We start from the raw sequence: 23,909 nt of genomic DNA on the forward strand, positions 1-23,909 counted from the left end.
TCCGTTTCATAATGTTAGTCCCATATACTATTTTGGGCGTTTCAAAAAGATCTACCCATATTGAATATATTTCATTTATAACTTGTTTTTTTTTTTTAATTAATTGATTGTGGATTGATGACATGACTCTAAGTAAGGAAATTTTTACCTTAAATTATGCAATCATGGCTTGTGCTTTCCTAATGAAAAATAAAAAAAGTTAAATATGGTAAACTAATTATGAAATAGGTTGTACTTTAATGTTAGATTTCAAATATATTTTTTTTCTTATTTTATGTGATTGATTTCATATGGGACTAACATTATGAAACGGAGGGAGTACTATATTACTATGTATTTAATTATGAGAGAATTTTCCGTTATGAGTCTATTTTTGGGCTTATTATGACAATATTGTCTTAGAAGTACTATACAGCCCATACAGGCCAAATCAATAAAACTTCTTCTTGCTGCTCGTGGACGACATAGCTAACACATTGTTAGTGTAAGTACCATCATATCCAACGTAAACATGTGTGTGTTTTGTTTTGTTCTTCGCTTTAATCTTTGTTAAATTGTGACTCGAAATCTAGTAGGGTTGACTTTGAACGCTTATATCTCTCAAACTACAACTGATTTTGAGGTGATTCAAGTTGGAGGTGATATCTTGGTTCAAGAGCTTTCCAACGATAGATCATATGCCCAATTCCGATAAGAAACAAGAAAGTTATGACCGTTTTACAAAAACATGACGAAGCTGGAAATTTGCAACGAGGCTGCTAGCTATAGCTCTATCTGAGTGAGCTATAGCTCGGCCCTATGAAGACTTGCGGCAGGCATGAGCTAGCTGCTGAGCTATAGCTCAGTAGTTAGGTTATTCAAGGATAATTGATGAAATATTTCCTAAAATTATATCTTTTCTATGACGGTTATTTGAGTATATTTGGGGAACAATCTTAGGGTTTAATTAGGGTTTCCTTGTGTTATAAAAGGACCCTTTAGTTGATCATTTAGATCATACCTTTTTTTGAGCCATTAGATTTAGGACTCCTTGTATTATTCTCTTGTTTCTTTCTCCATTATAGTGAAGAAGCTCTCGAATCCCCCACCCGTGGATGTAAGTCTATTTTGACTAAACCACGTAAATCCTTGTGTTCTTTGTTTATCTTCTTTATTTCTTTTCTCGTTCTTAGTTTCATTGACTTGTTCCGCATTAATCAAACACAATTACACCCTAATTTCCTAACAAAGCAATCTTTTCACTATGTTACAACAATAATAAATTTAGACAAAATAGGAAATGCATGGTTGAATTTGTTCTACAAGGAACCACACTGCCACATGCAAATCACATATACTCCGTAGTAAATTAAATTAGAGAATGATAAGAAACAAAGAAAGGTATGTTAAATTGTTATGTATGTATCAATCTTAGCATGTATCCAATTTGTACCTCTTTTCACTTTTTCAGCATCATTTGTATGCAAGTAAGGCCATACCTTAACATTTCAGCTCAATTTCAACAGAAAACGACTAATGACATTGCAAACAGTACGATGAAATTGCACTAATTGAACAAATAAACTAAAACCAAAACCCCCCAAAAAAAAAAAAAAAAGTGAAATTGGATTCCTAAGAACCCAATTGGCATTTTTGTCTTCAAAGTCACTTTTACGCGTGAATTGGAAAATGGATTGTGAAATTTATCTAAGAAATTGCAACAAAATAAATGATTGACAAAATGAAAAGGATATAATATACTTATACAACTTACTAAGAACCAAATACAAGGAAAGTGCGGGGTGTTTTAGGATTAGAGAAAGAGAATGTGAGCTAGCTTTCTTTCGAGTAAAGGGATCATGTTTTTGTTTGGTTTCCCCCCCCTTTTTTTTTTTTTTTTTGTTATTTTAACTTTTAAAGATATCCTCCATTTGTTCGATCTAATTTGAATTGGTCATACATATAGACTATATGATTATCTCTATTATAGATAAAGTCTTATCTATAACGCATAAGTTGCATCATACCATTACCAGTATGTTGGTTAACAGTCATAAACTGCGAGAATGATATTGAAATTTTATGAAATTATTATTTTGCAAAGAAATAGTAGGGTCTTTATTTATCATGTCAATAGAGGTTCACCAACAAACATGTGATTTTGTTCGCAAATTTCAATTTTCATTACCTTACTATTTCACCTTTAAATGGTAATGGATGATAAGGAAATTTGTGAAGAAAATAATATATTTGGGAATAGATTGACTAGTATTATCATGAGCATTACATGAAATTGACTCATCCAATATTCAGTGTTAATGAGGTTATAATTTCGTTATTTCTCATTATATGTGTGCGAATTTGAATTGAAGTACGGAATTAGAAACTTGATAAATGACAAGTCTAACTTTGCACTTCACACTAACGTGTATCGGGTTCCAGTGTTGTGTTGCTTTGTGTTAGTACAAAAAGAAAATTACTAGCCTTGTAAATTTGTAATACATGAATGGATCAATGGACACATTAAATCTTAAAATATACTTCTTTTGAATCTTTTCTTAAGAACACTTCATTGTACTACTTATTATTTTTTGGTGTTGTCCGGCAAAGTACTAAACGATTTTTGGGCAAATTTTGCACGCTAATTTACTTAATTAGGGCCCATCTTATCTGGGAAGGATTAAACAGCTACTTCCTCCGTTCTTTTTAACTTGACCCACTTTGACTTTTACATTATTCACCAGCTCTCCTTTGACCGTCTTTTGTGAATGATATGTAAGGAAAAATATATTCATATGATATTTTTTTAATTCGTCTCAATAAGTACTATCGTAATATACAACTTTTATAATTTTTACTTATGAAGAATTAAAGTTATTGATCGCTAAAGTTTTGCATTGGCAAGCGTGATAAAAGAAACAGGTCACGTAAAAAAGAACAGAGGAAGTATAATATAAGTCAATTACTTTTCAGATGATACGCTGAATCATCACTTTTTATTATTAACAACCGATGGCGAAGGCCGTGGCAGTGACTCTTTTTTTTTAAGAAGCTATTTAGGATAAGGGAAAACTTCGAATTTAAATAGCAATCACATCTTATGCACATAATAATCTTGGAATTATTGTATGAATCCAATAAATTTTGATGCAAATCTATCCAAGATTACTATAGGCTGAAGAAAACAACAAAATGAGAATTACAAGATGGATATAAAATCATTAGCTATATATTTTATGATAATTATATATGTTTATATGTTTCACATTAGTATTTCGTTTGAGAGGTTAGATTATTGTCTTCATATATGTTCTACTAGTCTAACAAATGTTCTAATTTGTTTCATGTTGAAACTTAATTACTCTCTTTGTGTTATAATAAGTTTTACATTTTCACAAGTATATATTTTTAGGCAATTTTATTGGTTTAAATAAAATAAGAGGTAAATGGAATAATTACAGTATAAAAAACTGTAAATGAAAGATAGCGAGGTACTTATCATCACCACAATTGATAAGTAAAACACTTATTAAAACACAAAGGTAGTATGATTTTATGACTTAAACAAAAGAAAAAAGTTGGATTCCAAATATTGTCAAGGTTCATGTCTGATCCATATAAGTACAGCTTGAGTAGTTTTTATTTATTTATTATTTTTATTATTTTTTTTTTTATGATTGGGCCGTCAATTTTAATCCAATCCACTCAAATAAAATCAACTATTCACCTTTTTGGGTCACGTTTACTAAAAAAATAACTCATTCAAATTAAGTTCGTTCTTATTTGTAAAACCTCAAGATCCACATTAAATTACGTGAGTCTCTCATAACAATTCAATCTCATTGTTATTATAACTTTATAAGGGCCCCTTAGCTTCTTGACTCTTGATTTTTCAATCTTGTTTTTGAAAACTATAGTCCCAGTTTCAAGTAATAAGCAAGCCTCATTTTAATAAACAAATATCATTATTAGTGGGTTAATGTTACTATGTTAGGCATGATCTAATGAGCATGGGATTATGTTCCTTATTTTTAGCTTAATTTTGCGATATCTATATCTATCTATATTATATATATATATATATATATATATATATATATATATATATATATATATATATATATATATATATATATATATATATATATATATATATATATATATATATATATATATATATATATATATATATATATATAGATTGAATTACCCTCAGCTATATCTTCTCTATTACATAAAGTTAACACTTAAATAGGTATTAGTTATAAATTGAGCATTGTTTATATCTACTTCTCTAACTTCAAGGGGGTGATAATTATAAGAATCAATTAAATAATACTAAAAGCGAATCTGACATGACACTTGTCATGTTCTGATTAAAAAATTTCCCGCCACTTTCTTTCCATTTTTTTTCTTTTTTGTACAAAATCTTCATTAATATTATTTTATATATCCTATGATATTTAACTTTCAATTTGGCAACTATATACGAAATATATTCTATATGCATATCTTTCATATTTTTTATAATAGGTATTTTTCTATAATAAACAAACACATAATAAGGTAATATATTAGAATAATAAAATGTATTACTCCCGTACTTTGTATCATTCTACAACGTATTTTTTCTTTGAAAGTTTTTTTTGCTCTAACCAGGATTTGATACTTTAGCTATTATTATATAATTATTGATTTTTTTTTTTAATAATACGGAGTAATAACATTACAATTCAATAACTATAAACATAAATATAAAACAAAATGAAAAAATCATGATTATTAATTTTCATAAAAATTAGTCAATTAAATTTGTAAAACATTGTGCCAATTATAGTATGCTATAAAATATTGTGCCGGTCAAAACATGCCAACAAAATAGGGACATATGGGTAGATAATTACATTTCACGGGTTATAATTATACATTGCATTCTCATATAAAACACTATAATCATTAAATTTTTATGTTTTTTTTAATGTTTAATAATCAATAACTTTTGATAACAATATAATATTAATTCAAGTTTTTTTTTTTTTTTTTGAAAAGAAATTCAAGTGTTTGTTTCTATTAAAAATACTTTTTTTTTTTTTTGGAAAAAAAAATTATTGTTGTATTAACATTATAATTCACTGATTCATAATTTGATTAAGTAAAAACCGTGCGTTGCACGGGATTTAAACTAGTCTAATATATATATATATATATATATATATATATATAAATATATAAAGGGGAGTTTTTTGCCGAGTTTTTAGAGAGCCACGTAGGATCTAATTTTCTCAGCGCGCCATGTAGGATTATAAATCTTAGTAGTAGCCAATTAAATACGAGATTAGTAATTTCTTTTAGAATTAAATAATTCAAATGCCATGTAAGCAAAATTGGCAAATGAGATTTTTAAGTTTAAATTAATTATATATTATATATTATCTTTTAATATTAGGAATTTTATCTATATAACAAATTTTAGGCTAAAAAAAAATTTTAAAAAATCAAACAAACCGTGCATCGCACGGGCTTCATCTAGTATACTTGTATAATTGAGTACATTTGAATTATAAAAAAATAATAATAAAAAAAAAGGGTTTTTTCACCACATACCCCTGATTTTTTTATTCATTCACCATATACCCATGAAAATACCCCTGAGTTGTTACAAAAATTCACCATATACGCCTGATGACAACAAAATGAGTGGAATTTGATTAATTATGCATCTACATCACCTTATATTTCTCCTTTCATCCCTGAAACCACTCCTCTCCTTTTGTCCAATCCCTGAAACCACTCTAAATCTCAATAATCATATTCGTATAATCGATTTTGAGATAGAAAAAAAGAAATTTGGTGTGGTTTTGAAGGTGAGAAAAAGAAATGTAGGTGATTTCGAAGGTGGATGAATGTATTAACACTACAAGAAAATAACCTTTTCGTAGCGATTATTTTAACCTTTAGTATCGATTGTAATTGCAACAAAAAGCTTTCCCAACGAATGGTCATTCGATACAATATCCCCCGTTGCCTTAAATGTTCAACTCATTTTCTTCAAAAAAAAAAAAAAAAACATGCGTATGATCTTCCTTAAATGTTCAACTCATTTTCTTCAAAAAAAAAAAAAACATGCGTATGATCTTTACAAGATTCGAACATGCAACCTCAAACTCTTATATTAAATGTTTCACCAATAAGCTATGACATATTTTATGTATTCTTTGTCAAACAATATTTATATATCTAGTGTTGAAAAGGCTTTTTGTATCGATTTTTAGGATTTAGTGGCGATTGTAAATGATACGATTTCTCAAAATTATATAAATGTGTAAAAATAGTGTGGATATGTATTATTATGCTTTCCGTATCGATTTTATATGGGAAAACCATGACGATTGTAAAAATGATACGACATCCTTAATTATTTCACAAACATACTTGCATATTGTAGCGAATGAATAATCGCTACGAAAAGTGATTTTTCTTATAGTGTAAGGGTAGTTTTGGGTCATAAGTAACCTTAATAATTGACAAAGTTAACAATCATTAGTTATCAAGGGTATATGATGTATTTTTGTGAAAATCTGAGGGTATATGATGAATTTTATAAACTTCATGGCCTCATGGGTATACGGTGAATAAACAAAAAACTCAAAAGTATATGGTGAAAAACCCGAAGAAAAAAAAAATATATGAAGGGAATACTTCCTCTGTTTTTTTAATTCATATATGATTATTGTACAACTATTAAACACATACAATATTTGTTATAGAACCAAAAACAATACAAAATTAATCACCACAATAGTTACTTTAATTTATTTATTTTTGGTATCAATAAATGAATCATGATAACAAATTCTCAAAAATCATGTATGCAACTCAATAAAAAAAAATTAAATAAATAAATAAAATAAAAAAAATAATAATAAAAAAAAGTGAACAAAATCATGTAAGAACGTACGTATACAAACTGTCAAAATAGGTATCAATAATGTACAAAGAATTGAAGTACAAATCATGAGATTATTGTTCTATCCAATCTAAACGACCACTCAGTTTACTCTTTGGGTTGAGTAGCAGGAGAAACTCCACCAGTAGTTGGCCTATAAAGCATAGAAAATTGGAGATTATTAAGAGATGTTACAAATATATTTCAAGGAAATTAAACCGCGATTCAATTTGAAAAGTCTAGAGATCAAATGTGTAACTTACAGGCCAACAGACACTTTAAAAGCATCATAGATACCCCATTGAGCACCAGTAAGTGTTCCAATCATGACTATACGAAGGGGAAGACCACGCGTAAATAAACCCATTAGTCCTAAGTTCTTAACAGCCTGCAGATGAATTCAAAATGTGTTACTAGAATCATAGAATAAATGTATGAAATAATGTAACAAGGATGAAATTTGGAAGTGTACATCAGCAACAGAAGCACCCTTGGCATTGTTGAGGAAGGAAACTAAGTTGTCTGCAGGATGTAATACAACTGCACAAAATATTCCTGCAATATATCCACCAGCAAAGCTAACACCAAGCTGCATTGTCTTGCTACACTCGTCTTTAGGTGTCGGAATGGCATGCTTGTACATGAGCTCTACAATGGTCTCAAATGATGCAAACTTCATCATTGTATCTGAAATCAAAATCAAGTCAAATTTGGCATTTTTCTCATCACTATCATACTACACCCTATCAGCAGATATGCAAACTCTGATATCAAAGAATTATTAGGGGTCAGTTCTGCTCAACTTAATTTCAGTTCAGTTTAGTTCAGCTTCAATCAATTCAGCTCACTTCAGTCTAGTTCCTAATTTTCTTCTCTCATATACAATTCATTTCAGCTCTATTCACTTCAGTTAAGTTGTTTTTAGATCAGTAAATCGGAACAGACCCTACTTTTGTTAATTGTCATGTGTTGGAAATATTATTTATGAGATGTAAAATATTCCTAAGTTGCATATAATAATTAACAGAGGTAGAAAGCGGTTTAGACATAAAATAAATTTCGATCATCTAAATATATAAGTCATCATATATATAGACATGAGAGCTTAAGAAAAAAGACGAAAATCAGGAAAACAAGTTGACTTACAAGGAATCTGACGACCCCATAGAGGAACTTGTCCTTTGAACAATCTGTAAGAAAGAAGTTCAATCTTGTATATAAGAAGTTGTAGCTAGAAATTATCATAACTGTTGATGAAAAAAGGAAAGACCAACTGTGGTAAGTGAGAAACCATGCATACCCCATAACACCTTCAGATTTGACAAACTTAGGCAGGCCATCAGAAAGGCCTTGTGCAAACCCGGGCTGAGTTTGCACACGAACTTTCACAGCCTCGAAAGGGCAAAGAGCAACATCAGCAATCACCTCAGCAGATGCAGAGCCAGCCAAGATAATCAAAGTTTTGTATTTGGTTGCGTACTCAGGACCCGCGATATCTGAATAATACTTCTTGAAGAACTCATAGCCGCAGTATTTGAAAGCTCCTTGAGCACTGTAACCAAGAAAAGTTGGTGCCCAACCCTTAAACAAGCCCTTAATCCCTTGCTCTCTCATTAAAATTCCGAAACCAGAGTTTATGCTCTTATACTTTCCAGGATCAATCTGAAAAATATAGTTATCTTATTTTTGGTATTCTTTATGATAGAGTAAAAAACTAAAAACATATTTTTGGTATCAGAGCTAACGTGACATAAAGGTCACGAGTTTAAATCTCATCCACTCCTCCTTTCAAAGTGGAATAGTAAGTACATTTAACCTGAGCTAGAGAATTCACAAGCAAAATAAAGTATTTTCATCTTAGACTGTATGATTTAAGTATATGTAAATATAACAAGAAGCAAACCACTAAACTCAAGACTTTGTCATCAAATTCGATCAAAAAGGTGCCTAAAATGAAAGTTTTACCTGCATATTACACTTGACAAGATCAAGAGGAGTAACAGCGGTATGAGTAAGACCACAGCTAAGCATCCCACCAGCAGTACTAGCTGCATAGAATGCGGGCGAATACATCTTTATCTTCTCACTTGGAGCAGCAACCATGATGCTATTCTTTGACACTTCTTCATTGGACAACGAAGAGGAGTATAGGAAGGAGGGGATCATCGAGGAGTGACTACAGTTCTCGAAGATCACCATCTTTGTTATTATTTCACAAAGTGCCAAAGGTTAGAATATAATGTAGGAAATCAGTTGTTAATGTATATATAAATAAATTGGATTTGTCTGAAAATTCAAAGGGAAGAATCATTTGTGCTTTTTGACCAAAAACATATATGGAAAACGTAAGCATGGAGGTGTACTTGATAATTTCTTACTTTTGTGGCAAATTGAAAGTTCGTCAACTTTGGCTATTTCTAAAAGTTTGTTCTTATACACAGTATACGTGAAACATTCTCACCTGCTAAAGTTGCTGCGTGTAGAATAGGATATACAACGGTTGCATAGGATATTTGTTTGATTGAGAAAGTAAACAGGGTAGCTAGATAATCGATGATAAATGTAGAACTAGAACACCTTGTTAGTTTTATCCTGCTCATTTTGAATCATGCGCGATTAATCTTGAATCGAACAATGTACATGATACACTCAACAAAGGTAACAGACGAACCTTCTTTGTTACGTAGCTACTCTGCTATCTTCTTTTGCAAAGATTTTTTATTTCTCACTTGTGAATTATGATAAATTGCACTTGAAAGTTGAAATGAATCATTCAAGTTTCGTTGATTTTACATTCTTACCATTCATGTTGCTCATGTTTTATCGAAATTCTTACAGGAATCGAGCTGCAAGAACCAATGGATTACAGGAATCGAGCTGCAAGAACATTCAAGCTATAATGTCAAGTACTGAGCTGTTCATATTAGTAGGTACTTGTGAATTAGCGTGGTCTGTATCTCCCTTATCAACTCTAAAAGTCGTCACATAAGCATATTAGATAGACTTTACAGTTATAATCAAGTCGCTCTTGTATTATGAACCCTGCTTTTCATTACCAGTATTGAGTTAGATTGTCATTATGTGTATGAACAATATTAAACTGCGATTCAGTATAATTGCTAGTTCATGTTCTTTCATCAGAGCGAATTTCTAGTATGTATATTGTATACTTGCCAAGATTGAAGATGAAAACCAATTTAAATATGTAAATGGCAAATTGAGTACATTCAAAATCTACATCTCCAACTTTACATAACTATAGCTAATCCAATTTATCATAGAAACAAAAATTATCTTGTATAACTATATAGTAATTTTGTACACGTACAAAATTCTATCATAGAACCAAAAATTATACAGGGTACAAAATTAATCATCACTATAGGTACTACAATTTATTTGTTTTTGATATCAATAAACGAGTCCTAATAACACGTTCACAAAGATAAACGAATTCTTGTAAGAATGTTGTATGCAATCTGTCAAAATAGGCATCAATGTACAATTATGAGATGAATTTTAGTTTCCACAATTGTCCAGTGTTGACGATCACTCAGTTCACTCTTTAGCTTCGGAAGCAGGAGAACCTCCACCAGTAGTTGGCCTATAAAGCAAACAAAGTGAGGGGTTAAGAGAAGTTACAAACGTATTTCAAGGAAACGAACACAGCTAGAGTATGTAACTTACAAGCCAACAGATACTTTAAAGGCATCATAGATACCCCATTGAGCACCAGTAAGGGTTCCAATCATGACTATACGAAGGGGAAGGCCACGCGTAAATAAACCTACTAGTCCTAACTTCTTAACAGCCTGCAGTATTTAAAATGTGTTAATGGAGGCAGAAAACTTTATTCTATACAGAATTTGGTAATAAAAATGATTTTATAGAATAGAAAAAATACAGAATGATGTAACAAGTATGAAATTTGTTAACTTACATCAGCAACAGATGCACCCTTGGCATTGTTTAGGAAGGAAACTAAGTTGTCTGCAGGATGTGATACAACAGCACAAAATATTCCTGCAATATATCCACCAGCAAAGCTAACACCAAGCTGCATTGTCTTGCTACACTCGTCTTTAGGTGTCGGAATGGCATGCTTGTACATGAGTTCCACAATGGTCTCAAATGATGCAAACTTCATCATTGTATCTGCAATCAAAACCATGTCAAATTTTACCTTCCCATTACCGCCATACTACACCTAAATAAGTCATACTTCGTATATATATAGTACATGACAGCTGAAGAAAAGAGATCACGAAAACTAATGGAAGGAAAACAAGTTTACATACATGGAATTTGACGGCCCCAAAGAGGAACTTGTCCTTTGTACAATCTGTAAGAAAAAGTTCAATCTTATAGGTAAGAAGTTGTAGCTTAATAATATTGTAAGTTTTTTGACAAAAAAAAATAAGGAAAGGCCAATTGTTACTATACCCCATAACACCTTCAGATTTGATAAACTTAGGAAGACCATCAGATAGGCCACGAGCAAAGCCAGGTTGAGTCTGCACACGAACTTTCACAGCCTCGAAAGGGCAAAGAGCAACATCAGCAATCACCTCTGCGGATGCAGAGCCAGCCAAGTATATCAGAGTTTTGTATTTGGCTGCATACTCAGGACCCGCGATATCTGAATAATACTTCTTGAAGAACTCATAGCCCCCCATTTTGAAAGCTCCTTGAGCACTGTAACCAAAAAAGGTTGGTGCCCAACCCTTGAACAACCCCTTAATTCCTTGTTCTCTCATCAAAATTCCAAATCCAGAGCTTATGTTTTTATACTTTGCTGGATCAATCTGAAAAATCAGGTCACTTTTCAAGTCTCCTTCATTAATGAGTTAGTGTATGCACAAACATAAACAAAATGTACGTACTCCCTCCATCCCTACACGGAATGGCTTATTAGATGGTTATAACATGATTAAGCCATTAAGTCACCGGAATTTGGTTGAAAATTGTAAAAAAATTACGGGTAGTAATTTACAAATAGCTCTATTATGCGGTAGTAAATGACAAATTTTCCTAGAAAAAAAAAATGAGACTCAAGTGCATAGACTATTTTGTTACATGAGGTGTGATTTGGTCAACAATTTAAGAGGTATTTTGCTGAATCTGACCTCAAATAGTCTAATCTCTTGCAAAATATCCCAAGAAAAAGACTAAACAAAAACCCAACTTCTAAATTCACAACATAACAAAGTATTTTACATCTTAGATTCTATGATATACTAAGTATATGTAAATCACCAGAGGTGTGATATCAATGGGACACCATAAAACTCGGATCAGAACAACAAAAAAGATGATTAAGATGAGAATTTACCTGCATATTACACTTGACAAGATCAAGAGGAGTAACAGCGGTATGAGTAAGACCGCAACTAAGCATTCCACCAGTAGTACAAGCTGCATAGAATGCCGGCGAATACATCTTTATCTTCTCGCTAGGAGCAGCAACCATGATGCTATTCTTGGACACTACTCCATTTGTTGATGTTGATGATGAAGGGAAAAGAAAGTTGTTAGCCTTTGAGGAATCGTAAGTGGCATGATCAAGTTGAAGAGAACTCAAAGACGAGGAGGAGGAGGAGGACGACGAAGAGGAGTATAGGAAGGAGGGGATCATAGAGGATTGGTGAGAGGTCTCAGACATCACCATCTTTGTTCTTGCACAAAGTGTTAGAAAATAATGTAGGAAAGCAGCTGTAATAATTTATATAAATCGGAATTGTATGAAAATTCAAAGGGTAAATTCAAAGGGGCGATTTTTTATTTTTGAATTATATTTCGAAACGTGTTAAAAAAAGATTCAGTTGTGCTTGTCGACCAAGAAAATTGGAAAACGTAAGCATGGAGACACAATCTTGTTTCATGGATGTCGTCTTTAAAGACTTACTTTTCTCCAAATTTGAAAGGTCAACTTTGGCTTTCTCTACAATGTTGCTTTTATACCTAGTATAAGTATACACGACTTCTTACATTCTGCGAAAGTTGTCATTCAGCTTGTGTAAGATATACAACGATTGTATAAGATATTTGTTTTACTAGAGAAACATATAAGGTAAGCTAAACATCGCATTTTATAGGTTTTGTGCGCGAATTCCCTCCAAAAGAAACATGCATGTATTTAGTCTTCAATCGATCGATGTACATGATATGCCCAACTTGTTGAGGTGTTTTTACATTGATCTTAGGCAGTGATTATTACAAAGTACTTCCAAGAGTAACTTTGAATTTTGGCTCACACGACGGATTATAATCCAATTCCTGTGTACCACCAACAAATCAACTGTACAACTGACTAGAGATAATGTACAGGACATGGTAATAATTTAGCACAAATGCAAATAATTAAATACGTAATTCTGCAAGAGTGGATAAGAAAAAGAGATTTTACATAGTGCATAAATCACTCCTCATCGTCTTCGTCATCATCGTCTGGTAAGCCAGTATCGTCTCCTACTCCTTCAAGCAGCTGGTCAAGATCCTCTCCAAGCTCCAACAGCCTAGCAGTAAGTCTCTCGACTTTGCTTTGCTCTTGTCCTAGGCAAACAAGTAAATCATTTAACTCTGCCTCGCTATCCTTCTGTGCTTCTTCTCTAGCTTCTTCTTTAATTGCCTCAATATCTGGGTAAGGTGCAGCACCGCCACTTCTTAAAGACTTGACCTCTTTCTCTAGTTGGGAGTTGGCCTGTTCCAGACTGCAATAAGCATCGGATAAGCTCTTCAATTCAGACTCCATCTTACTAGCCAAATTCTGGTACATGGAAACATCATTTCCAAGTTTAGCATTCTCATTCTTGAACATCTCAAGTCGCTGAGTTGCTTCTCGAAGTTCTCTGCGGTATGTCTCCGCCTGGACTCTATCTGACGGCCCACTAGTCTTTTGCTCAGACCCTGTGCCTGACATAGCCATGCCTTCAGCTAAGCTTGCATTACGGCCAAGGAGATCCTTCACGAGACATAATAGTTCACAATTTATCAAAGAATATAAAGTAATACAAAAGTGATGTATTTATATCATTATATGTCAAATTGGCAATTCTTAGTTTCTTATACTACAGAAAAGACAATTATAGCTTCTAGATGATTAAACATCCCCATTGCCACTCCATACACAAATATTTAAATAAATAAAAGAAAATTTTAAATTGGAAGGAAAGGAGATAGATAATGGCTTCAGGTTAAACTGTTTACCTGGATTTCAGAGCACTGTTTCTCCACGAAGGTTTTAAGACGCTTAATATAATCCCCATCACTCTCCCCACTTCTTTGATCCAATTCAGCAGGAACAACTGCCACCTTTGCTTTTGGATTACTATAAACGTCGACAAATCTCTCTCTTATGTTAACCTCCAAGCTACTAACCATTGCAACAAAGCCAGCATCAAAGAGTGAAGCCAGAATTGGATGCACCTCATTGTAAGTTCTTTTATCCGTCACACTAGCATCATCTTGTTCGTTGTCAACATCCTCCATACTAGCACCATTGGATCTAGTCAAAGGTTTGTGCTGTTCAGAAAGCTTCTTGGAGGAAAACAGGAAGTTCTTTTGCATCTCATCGAACTTCAGAAAGAATGAGGTAAGCCCAGCTTTTTGACTGATTGCATCAACTATGCCGTAAGAATCTTTACCATTTTCAATACACTTATTGTACAGAACACACTCTCCCAAAAGGACAGCAGCTAGCCCCTGAGTGCATACTGTTGCAGATTGATTTGAGAGCAACTCAAGAAGATAGGTGAGATGGGGGCGTGCATCAAGAAAACAATTCACCGCACTTGGACAATCAACAAGCCACACTATCAGAAGTTTTAGAATCATTTCCTGAATGTAAAGATCTGCTTTTCCATTTGACTTTCCATCTTTACTATCCATGGAAGAAGAAACAGCCAAGTACTTTACCATGCGGTGCATTAATGGCTCAGGGGTCCCCATAGACTGCATTGTTGCCCCCAGTTCAACTTTTAAAGCCTGAAATTTTTGTCAAATTAAATACACAATGACATGTAAGCATAACACAGGCCAAATATAAGCTAGAGAAGGTGAACTAGAACGGGCAATGAGGTAAGAGATAATGAGTTTTCCAGTGAGAACATAAGTTAAGAACATAATATGATTAGTACAGAAAAAAAAAAAATAAACAAGAAAATACACCTTCTCTTTGCATTGGGTGTTGTCCTTCAGCATATGAGACAAAACACTAGCAGCCCGTGCACATATCTGCACCAACAAAATATAAATAAATTAATTACTGACCATTTTATAAACTAAGTAACTATAGTAGAAAGATGGAGAATGAAGGAAGTAAAATAATACAGGTATATTTGGTATGTATGAAGAGAACAGGAAAAATGTTTAACAAATATACTGTTTTTTCTATTTTCTACTTCTTCTCTATTATTTCATAGGAAAGGGAGGCTTCACTTTAAATTTATTCTTATGGAGGTATTATAGTGAAAGATTGAGACATCAGCTAATACTTGGAGGCCTACACAACCACCACTTGCTGTTTATGACTGCTGACCATTTTAGCAAGGGGTGGTTTTGAGCATATGCAAGGTAAGTGACCACATAGGGCCCAGAAAAAAGGGGCCTCAAGTTTGGTATTATTTTATACTAGTACTACTTTCGATACATACAAAGAGAAAGCACGTGCATCATATGTAAAATTGTTGGGTTTTGGAGATGTATTTTGTATCCTACTCTTAATTTTCAATTTTATCATAAAATTGATTAGTAAAGTTTTTTGTTTTGTTAATAAAAACTATCTTTGAATTTAATAATTAAAGGCCTGATTTTAAAAAATTAAACAGGGCCTTTGTCGTTATTGGCATTCATAGCCCTGCTCCTGTAAAGCAAGACTAACAGTTGAAAATTAAGATAGAATTCATGAAGTCAGTCACAAACATAGGCTTGCAAATTGGTACAAAGGCCATCAATGGATTGACTGAAAGCATAAACTCATATTATGTAAGTTGTTACAGGTTCTTTTATAAACCACCGATATTAATCGAATATTACCTCAAGATCCCCATCACTTTCACTCATTGACAGACCATGGAGCAGCATACTGCAAAAAAAGACCTTTTTCTGAGTAACTACCTTAATCAAACAATATTGCAAAGATATCAGATGAGAAATATAAATATCTCGCTGGGATGTCAGAAAAGAACCTTCCAAATGACATATTTACATCATCTTCTAGTGGAGCATGAGCCATTGACTGTGGCTGGGGTGTCAACGTGGATGCTAATAGTCGCTGACCATCAGGATTATTCTGTTTGAGGCAAGGTAGACAAAAATCATTTCCAACCATCAAGGCCCGTTTGGTAGCAGTTTATAAATGAAGGTAACGAAAATGAATTTAAATATAATTATGGCAAGCAAAATAACATCATAGTGTCTATAGTAATGCAATCTCATCACTAAACTTGTGTTTTTTTTTTTAAGAATGTCTATTACCACCTAATATCACACCACAAATGGTATGATTGGTAATAAATATTTTCGAAGAAAAATTGACAATTTGGAGTGGACTAGCATTACCATGGGAATGGACGCTTATTTTCCTTACATATAAATGTAAAAACTCAGTCCCATTTCCACCATTTATTACCAGTTTACCACTTGCCAAACGGGCTATCAGTGACATACCAATTAAGTCTTCCCCCAAAGTAGTCCTAAAAGACTATATCCACTATCCAGATTCCAGAAAGCTTTTAGACTAGGTAGCGGCCTTTTAGCACTATCTGTTCATCATATTGCCCATTTCTCCCTATTTTTTCCCCCACTCTTTAAAAACAATATTTAAAATAAAAAAAAAAATAAAAAATAAAAAACTTTTATACCTCAGTTTACCTACCTCACAAAAGTTCTTGAAAACATAATCTGCATCAACAAACTCTTGCATGCTAGAAGTTCGTAAAATGATTCGAAGAATGGAATTTAGAGCAGGTTCTACTTGTGGTTCTTCTCCAAGAACTTTACTGGCAAGCTCATCAATGTTCTTAGGATGTCGAGCAATTATATCACCAATACAGTGTAGTGCCTGAAACAATTCAGCAACACTACTGTGAAGATTATGGTTACACACATCACCAGTGGAAGATAACAGCAGCAACAATACTAGGATCCGTTAGGAAGAATAACAACCAACAGAGAACCATAAGGAAGAATATATCATACCGCACAACGAACAGTAACAGGAGCCCATTGGCTCTCAACTCCTAGCATAAGGAGATAATCCAATATTTTTCTCTGCAATAAATGAGTAGAAGATATAATAGAAAGATAAATAGAAATTCCCTCTCAAGACAAGCTGAAACAAAAGTGCAATAAAAATAAGGGTTTGACATACCTGAACCAACACTGTTTTGTTGGTCATACTATTCGTATCTTTCCCTGTGTCAGTTTGTGGACCACTGGCTATCAGCAGATTAACAGTCTCCAATGTGCTGAGCAGATTTATTGTCTACTGGTATGATGGTTTTTAACAGGAGAGTAAAAAGTACCAGTGAGCCATTCAAAGTTAAAAACACAGTTATTAAAAGTAAATAAATGTATCAGGTTACAAAGTTTCCAACCTTTTGCTGCGTAAAGCTATAAGAGACTCCTCGAAGCCTCAAAAGTGATATTATAGGATCAAATCCCACTGTCTCCCTCAATAGAGTCTAATCCACGTATGTGAAAGAACATAGTTAGCAGTAGGATATGGTCAACATACAACCAAATCAACAAAATCAATAGGAACTTACCTGATTAGAGGTATTGTTACGCAATATATTATTCAAGAGTTGAAGACAATCCTGCACAAAAATGAAGCATAAGCTTTAAGTAACTTCAGAACTTTCAGGCAGTAAAAATAAGCAGTATCAAACGAAGAGAAGAAAAGGCATCAGAGCTCGTAGTTCAAAAAACTCAAAGGTCGTACTTCAGCATCAGGTTACAAGGATGTATTATTGCGAGGATTGAACATACCAAGTCCGAGTTCATAATAATCCAGTTTTTGGTTAGGGATCTAAGTCTACAATAAGATGACAAACAAGAATCTGAAAAGGAAAGGATAGCATAACTGATGCAATTAGGTGCAACTCTGCGGGGTTGCATTTCATGTTGCTACTAGTTATAAAGCATGACCGACACAAATTTAAGACAGCTATTCCTCTTATTTAGAGTGTGAGTATACAAATTTTCTCTTATTATAATTTCTTTTGTTCAATGTAAAGAAGAAGAGCTTCCCAAAGTATGGAAATAAGCACAATTGCACACTGAGTCTGAGAATCAGCTCACCTGAACAACAACTCCACCATCCGAACCACCTTCCTCTTTCATAATGGTAAATATCTTCTCAAAAGCTCCTTCAAACACTACAATTTTTTGTATTTCCTACATAAAAGAACCAATTATTAGAAAACAAGATGCACACTAACTGCTCAAGTGAAAGCTTCAATGGGGAATTCCAACCTCAGCTTCACGAGTCAAGTACGTAAGGAGCAGCAAGGCCTCATTGCGTATAACCTAGCAGAAAGACCAGATAAAATGTTTCAGCAAGGCCCAAAATAATATTGAAGGGAAGGCAAAACAAAAGGTAAAATGAGGAGGGAAACAGAAGCAATTTGGACAGAGTATGTATAGCAGGTACTACATATTAAATAATATTATAAAGCCGTATCCAGGGATTAAAAAAAATTGTGGCACCCCAACTTAATCTTGGTAAAATAGCTAAATGTGAAAACCAGTTATACATAATTATGTCAGATTCATGAGCTATTGCAAGATTATTAATCATTTCCAATAACACGTTACCTCACGATCCATCAGCATGTCCATCAGTCGAGTTATGCCACGAGGAATAGTCAAAATGGACTCTTGTAATCTGAACATAAGTGCATCATGAGTCACTATACAGCTCAAAATATAATACTTCCTACTTTTTTTTTTTCAGTTGACAAGTTTTGACTTTTGACACTATTCACAAATTGTGCTCAGACAAGCTTTTGTGATTTATAGCTACTACAAAACATAGTCATGTGGGATCTTGTTTGAATCATTTCAATATAAATTTTATTAATATCAACTTTTTATAAATTTTACATACTGATAATTAGAGATTTTCACCCTTAAACTTGTGTGTTGGCAAACATGAATAAAAAAATGTGTTAACTAAAAAAGAACGAGTATAGTATAAGAGGAAAAAAATACAGGTAGACAAACACCTGTTTAGCGAATTTGTGAGAAGAGCAGTTAATACTTGTAGGGTATAGTATCTTACATAGAAATCATCCTCCGCCTGAAAGGTGAAAAAAATTGCACATTAAACAAGCAAAGAACTCAGTAAATTATATGACTAAATGAATGAGAAACATAAACATTTCTCACCAACAAGCTGAGGAGGAGAGATATATTGTCTACTTCTCTTGATAATAAATCAGCATTCAATTTAGATGGCTCCACTTCAATCTTTGCCATTTTTGCATGATTAAGAGGAGTCAAAGAACTAACAAGGGTTTCTAAAGCACCTCGAATCTGTATGCATCAAGTAGAAAATTTTAGTGACTCGACATTCTATTAGCAGCTATAAGGCTACGAAGAAAGTATCTAATGGACTCTGTTCAACTAAGTAAACCAACCAAAACTGTTATTCACTGGAAGTATGGGAAAAAAAGGTTCTATGTATTAAGCACAGTGTCAGATGTTAAGGAAAGAATTACAAAGATAATATGGTCTATAGTAATAGAAACCCAAATATTTGTGCCCATCACAACATGAATATCTTTCAGGCAAAAGGAAAGATGAAACCAGTAGTTCAAAATGTGTCAAACTTCAGATATTCCCTCTGTTCTTCATTGACCCTTCTACTTTCCATTTATGTGCACACCTCTTTTATCTTCCTAATTTTACTTTATTCCTTTCATGGAAAAGAAATATTATTCTGTAACACTTCCTCACCCCACCACATGGTCCACTTATACTGATTAATAAAAAATTAAAAATAAAAGGATTACATAACCCCCCCCCCCCCTCCACCCCTAGTTGTTATTGCTACAATGAATAAGAAGATTAATGAGATGGAGGAAGTACACAGCTTGAACTTCAGAGTTCAGAGTCACTGGAATTCCCTAAACTGCAGTAAGTTCAATATCCACCAAGGTGGAAAAATTGAGATCTTTCCAGTGTATTTTGGATTCCAGGAAAGGATTGTAAGTATAATAATAGATATATTAATACACATTGAATTGAAGCTAAAAAGATCCCACATAGTAATTTATTGTCTTATGTTTTCGTGAAAAAGGTACAGTCAAAGTTATTGCTGACCTTATAAACTTGTATATAGCACTTAATATGGGATGGCAGGAGTTCATAAAATGAGCATATGATAAGTGAATACAACACTAGCAGCAGTATCATTTACATCACCAACTGTTAGGAAAACTAATATCTAACAAAAGTGAGGAATTCAAACCATTTCTACGTCATCTCGCTCATCTTTCAGCACACTTAGTAATACTGGCATGCCTGCAAACCCAAAAGAGAAAATATGAGAGAAATCAATCTAGCGTATTGCAGTCCAAGAAAGTTATACCACGAGAAAGATACCAACCCATTGCTCCAAAAGCTAGCTGTGCAGAATGGTTTTCTGCAACAACAGATTGAAGTTCAACCATTGCCATCCTTCTATCCTCAGCCTTTGCACCATTATTTATTCGATCAAGCAACCGTTCAACATAACTATCAAAGAAAAAACAATGATTTAGCATATACAGTGAGGAGTGGAAAGATCACCAACTTGGCAATATTACATTTCAAAGAAATCACAGGCTCCAACTTACAAGAAACAACATAAATCTTTTAACACTATTCATGCTTGCAGATACAGGAGAAACTTCAGGCTCTACAGTTTCTGTCATACCTTTTGAGGCTCTGTAAAAGCCCAACTCTGCAACGCCACTTTTATTATCCCTGCCAAATTACCCCTTTTCTCTCCCCAACATCAATTTTCAATTTACACAGAAGTTCCCCGGCTATTTTGCAGAAAAATGCAATTGATGATAGAATGCTTTGCTAGATATGTCACAAAATTGTGGTACTTGGCAGAGCTAAGGGAGATGGAAAGAAGGAAAAATAGGGATAAATTTACAAGCTTTTCTAGTGCAGATGCAAGAAGACTCAAAAACATTTAATTTAGTTGATCTATGTAATTATTGGTTGTGGATTATTTTATAGTTCAAAGTTGCAATTGCTTATTTGGACTAATTTAAGTTAATTAATGGACAACTTACGGGCTTACATCTGTTTCGTCTGCCCTGTTTGACTTCAACACATTAACCTTTGCATGTTAGTTAGAACTACATTATTTTGGAGTTTATGGTAGTAAGAAATTATCTTGAGAGGCTTATTCTCTCCAAAGTGCTAAAACAAACTAAAAAAAATACTCATTAAATCTCCACAATTTCTCTCACCGATCTCCTCTTTTTATAGAATTTTTTCCATCCTCTTTACGCTGATTTTAACAACTTATTATGTTTTGCCTACACTACTATCCCTATCTATTAGCCTAATCTATAACATACTTGTATAGTTGTATTATCTTTTATTTCCAGGTCTTAATGCAAAAAATCTACCTTCTTTCCCCAGCAACTTTCTGGCACAAATTTCCACTTCATTACAAACAATTCCTCTCCCCCTCCCAACAACCCACATGGCGTCATTCAAATCATTCCCATCAAGGAACCAGAAATATTTAGTCCAATTATACACCTCCCCAAAACCTTCCATCTATAAAACTTTGATCTCCCTCTTTCCAGCACAATAATTTACCTCCCCAAATTGTCCATACAAAAGTCATATGATCTACCCCAAAATCTTTAGCAGTGGAATATTATTGCATTTAATTGAATGCACAGAAAGCTACACCAACCTTTTACCTCAAATCCAACAGCAATATTCTTCATTTACCCACATAGTTTCAAGTAAGCCTATCAAGATTCAAGCATAAAACATAATGTATCACAGGATCAAACATCTAAAATCCCTGTCATAATGGGAGACAACCTTTTCTTTATGCTCCTTGAAGACTAATTGATATAATTGAAAGTGAAGGTTTCATCTGCCCATCATAGTCAGTCAGCTGAGCCTCAAAATGCATTCAGTTAAGGTTCTTGAAGAGTCATTCTGATAATAACAACTTCCTTCATCCGAAATCAATATCAAAATAATATAACAACGTAGGATATGACACTATTTTAATCAATGACCCTCCATTGAAATTCGATTATTCTCATATTCTTTTCATTAAACTTTAACAGAGTATATAGGGAAAACCAAAGACAAATCATAAAAAATTTAGAAAATGCAACTTTTTACATACATCCTAAAATAGCTAATCTGGCTATTATTTCCAAATGGAGGGAGAGGTTTGTTAAAATAAGCAATTATTCCCAGTATATTTCATAGAAAATGTTTGTAAGTTAGCCACGGAAAAAATGCATAACAACTCACCTATCTTCATTTGAAGTAGCATTATCATTTCCAAACACACGTCCAACAACTCCCTGTCAAGAAATTGCCACAATTTTAAAATGTTCTTAGTGCTGTCAAAAAATATTCAATATAAAAGACAAACAGACATACAAACTCCCAATGCTTACATCAACTATATGCATAATTAAGAAAACTCATCCTCCAAGAAAGTTCATAACTTTATACAGACAAGTATACAACTTTTTTTCAACTTCAACAAAAAATTGCCCCAAATCTCCAACGCATACAAACAGGCTCCCACCTAATTACATAAGGCTGAGCAAGGAAGTTGTGGTATAAAGCCTTATCCCATAGGTAATAAAAAAGTTCACAAAAACCCGAAAATCACCTGATTACATAAGGCTGAGTAAAGAAGTTACGGTACAAAGCCTTATCCCATAGGTAATAAAAAAAGTTCACAAAAACCCGAAAATCACCTGATAACATAAGGCTGAGTAAGGAAGTTACGGTACAAAGCCTTATCCCATAGGTAATAAAAAAATTCACAAAAACCCGAAAATACACTCTAAGTTTATTATGCCCCTACTCAACACTATGTTTGAGCTCACATTGATCAATTCAATAATAATATGATGCACAATTTATGATGCTGTAGTAGTGCCAATGATGCTGTCCTAGTGCCAAGAAAAGTAAAATGACTAATATCACATTCATAAATAATTATAATCACACCCGAAATCGCAGATGAAATGTGAATAAAAGTTTACAAAGACAGATGACATAAGCAATAGGGATTAAGATGAACCTTATAGCCAGATACAAAATCCATCCTAATTAACCTGCCACTTCAACCACGTTCGTGCTAACCTGAACATCAGTAATCACAGAAAAATGCAAATTAAAAATTGTAACCCCAAATCAATGAATTATTATCTATAATCAAAAGGTTAAATTTGGAGTCTTTAATATCAAATTAAGCCCGTCCCTAAGCGAGGGCAAGAGCACCCGAGGCCGAAAGGAGGTTCTAATTCTAGATTCTTCCTGACATTAAAGGGTTATATAAACCAAAGTCTGCAACACATTATCAACTAAATTTGATTCAATTGTCAAATAAACTCAAAAAATTACATTAAATTCATCTCGCTTAAGAACATGAATTAGATTCTAGCAATGAAATCAGTCGTTATGATCTTTCATAACTTGAATGATTATAATGAATACTGCAATAACCCACCTTAGAAGATCCCTAAATTGAGTATACTGATAATTAAATTAAATCAACGATTAACACACTATCGTGAAATTGATGTTCGATGATTAAAAGTAATTTGAAATCTTACTTTAGAAGCCGCTTCAATTGAGGAGAGAAAGCTCGGAAGTCGCTTCAATGGAGAATTCAGAGTACGCTTCAATGGAGGAGAGAAGGGGGAAGGGTGTGCAGCGAGGCAGGGTAAGTTGGTGATGAAATAAGATCCAAAGAGGAAAAAGTTTA

General features: G+C 33.2%; 3 protein-coding genes across 3 annotated transcripts; all 3 read right to left on the reverse strand.

Annotated features, from left to right (window-relative positions):
• Positions 1 to 6,766: 6,766 nt before the first annotated feature.
• On the reverse strand, positions 6,767 to 9,124 carry LOC145587289 (mitochondrial phosphate carrier protein 3, mitochondrial-like). Its single transcript, XM_081644023.1, has 6 exons — positions 8,891 to 9,124; positions 8,226 to 8,587; positions 8,072 to 8,115; positions 7,398 to 7,612; positions 7,189 to 7,313; positions 6,767 to 7,079 (listed from the first exon to the last, which is right to left on the reverse strand). The coding sequence occupies exons 1-6, from the start codon at positions 9,122 to 9,124 to the stop codon at positions 7,034 to 7,036; spliced, it is 1,026 nt and encodes a 341-aa protein (XP_081500149.1). The 3' UTR covers positions 6,767 to 7,033.
• A 1,023-nt stretch (positions 9,125 to 10,147) lies between these two features.
• LOC145587299 (mitochondrial phosphate carrier protein 3, mitochondrial-like) lies at positions 10,148 to 12,683 on the reverse strand. Its single transcript, XM_081644034.1, has 6 exons — positions 12,258 to 12,683; positions 11,369 to 11,730; positions 11,224 to 11,267; positions 10,866 to 11,080; positions 10,613 to 10,737; positions 10,148 to 10,529 (listed from the first exon to the last, which is right to left on the reverse strand). The coding sequence occupies exons 1-6, from the start codon at positions 12,591 to 12,593 to the stop codon at positions 10,484 to 10,486; spliced, it is 1,128 nt and encodes a 375-aa protein (XP_081500160.1). The 5' UTR covers positions 12,594 to 12,683; the 3' UTR covers positions 10,148 to 10,483.
• Positions 12,684 to 13,034: 351 nt separating this feature from the next.
• Positions 13,035 to 23,909, reverse strand: LOC145600484 (golgin candidate 6-like). The gene is made up of 20 exons (XM_081656375.1): positions 23,758 to 23,909; positions 23,223 to 23,284; positions 22,436 to 22,488; positions 20,538 to 20,665; positions 20,400 to 20,452; positions 19,316 to 19,462; positions 19,153 to 19,226; positions 18,743 to 18,812; positions 18,401 to 18,454; positions 18,227 to 18,322; positions 17,692 to 17,742; positions 17,521 to 17,607; positions 17,295 to 17,408; positions 17,123 to 17,194; positions 16,800 to 16,985; positions 16,111 to 16,214; positions 15,959 to 16,007; positions 15,092 to 15,157; positions 14,132 to 14,908; positions 13,035 to 13,886 (listed from the first exon to the last, which is right to left on the reverse strand). The coding sequence occupies exons 2-20, from the start codon at positions 23,244 to 23,246 to the stop codon at positions 13,344 to 13,346; spliced, it is 2,748 nt and encodes a 915-aa protein (XP_081512501.1). The 5' UTR covers positions 23,247 to 23,284; positions 23,758 to 23,909; the 3' UTR covers positions 13,035 to 13,343.

The sequence above is a fragment of the Chenopodium album genome, chromosome 2 (assembly GCF_948465745.1).
Source record: "Chenopodium album chromosome 2, dcCheAlbu1.1, whole genome shotgun sequence".
NCBI classification, from domain to species: domain Eukaryota; kingdom Viridiplantae; phylum Streptophyta; class Magnoliopsida; order Caryophyllales; family Amaranthaceae; genus Chenopodium; species Chenopodium album.

Coding starts and splice junctions, on each gene's coding strand:
- LOC145587289 (XM_081644023.1), bottom strand. CDS start 9,124: ATGGTGATCTTCGAGAACTGTAGTCACTCCTCGATGATCCCCTCCTTC. Junction 7,613..8,071: donor ATGGGGTCGTCAGATTCCTT/GTAAGTCAACTT, acceptor TTTTGATTTCAG/ATACAATGATGAAGTTTGCA. Junction 7,080..7,188: donor TTTAAAGTGTCTGTTGGCCT/GTAAGTTACACA, acceptor TATGCTTTATAG/GCCAACTACTGGTGGAGTTT.
- LOC145587299 (XM_081644034.1), bottom strand. CDS start 12,593: ATGGTGATGTCTGAGACCTCTCACCAATCCTCTATGATCCCCTCCTTC. Junction 11,081..11,223: donor TTGGGGCCGTCAAATTCCAT/GTATGTAAACTT, acceptor TTTTGATTGCAG/ATACAATGATGAAGTTTGCA. Junction 10,738..10,865: donor AGGGTGCATCTGTTGCTGAT/GTAAGTTAACAA, acceptor TAAATACTGCAG/GCTGTTAAGAAGTTAGGACT.
- LOC145600484 (XM_081656375.1), bottom strand. CDS start 23,246: ATGGATTTTGTATCTGGCTATAAG. Junction 19,227..19,315: donor CTCTCCTCCTCAGCTTGTTG/GTGAGAAATGTT, acceptor TTCACCTTTCAG/GCGGAGGATGATTTCTATGT. Junction 16,215..16,799: donor TTTTCAAGAACTTTTGTGAG/GTAGGTAAACTG, acceptor TGCCTCAAACAG/AATAATCCTGATGGTCAGCG.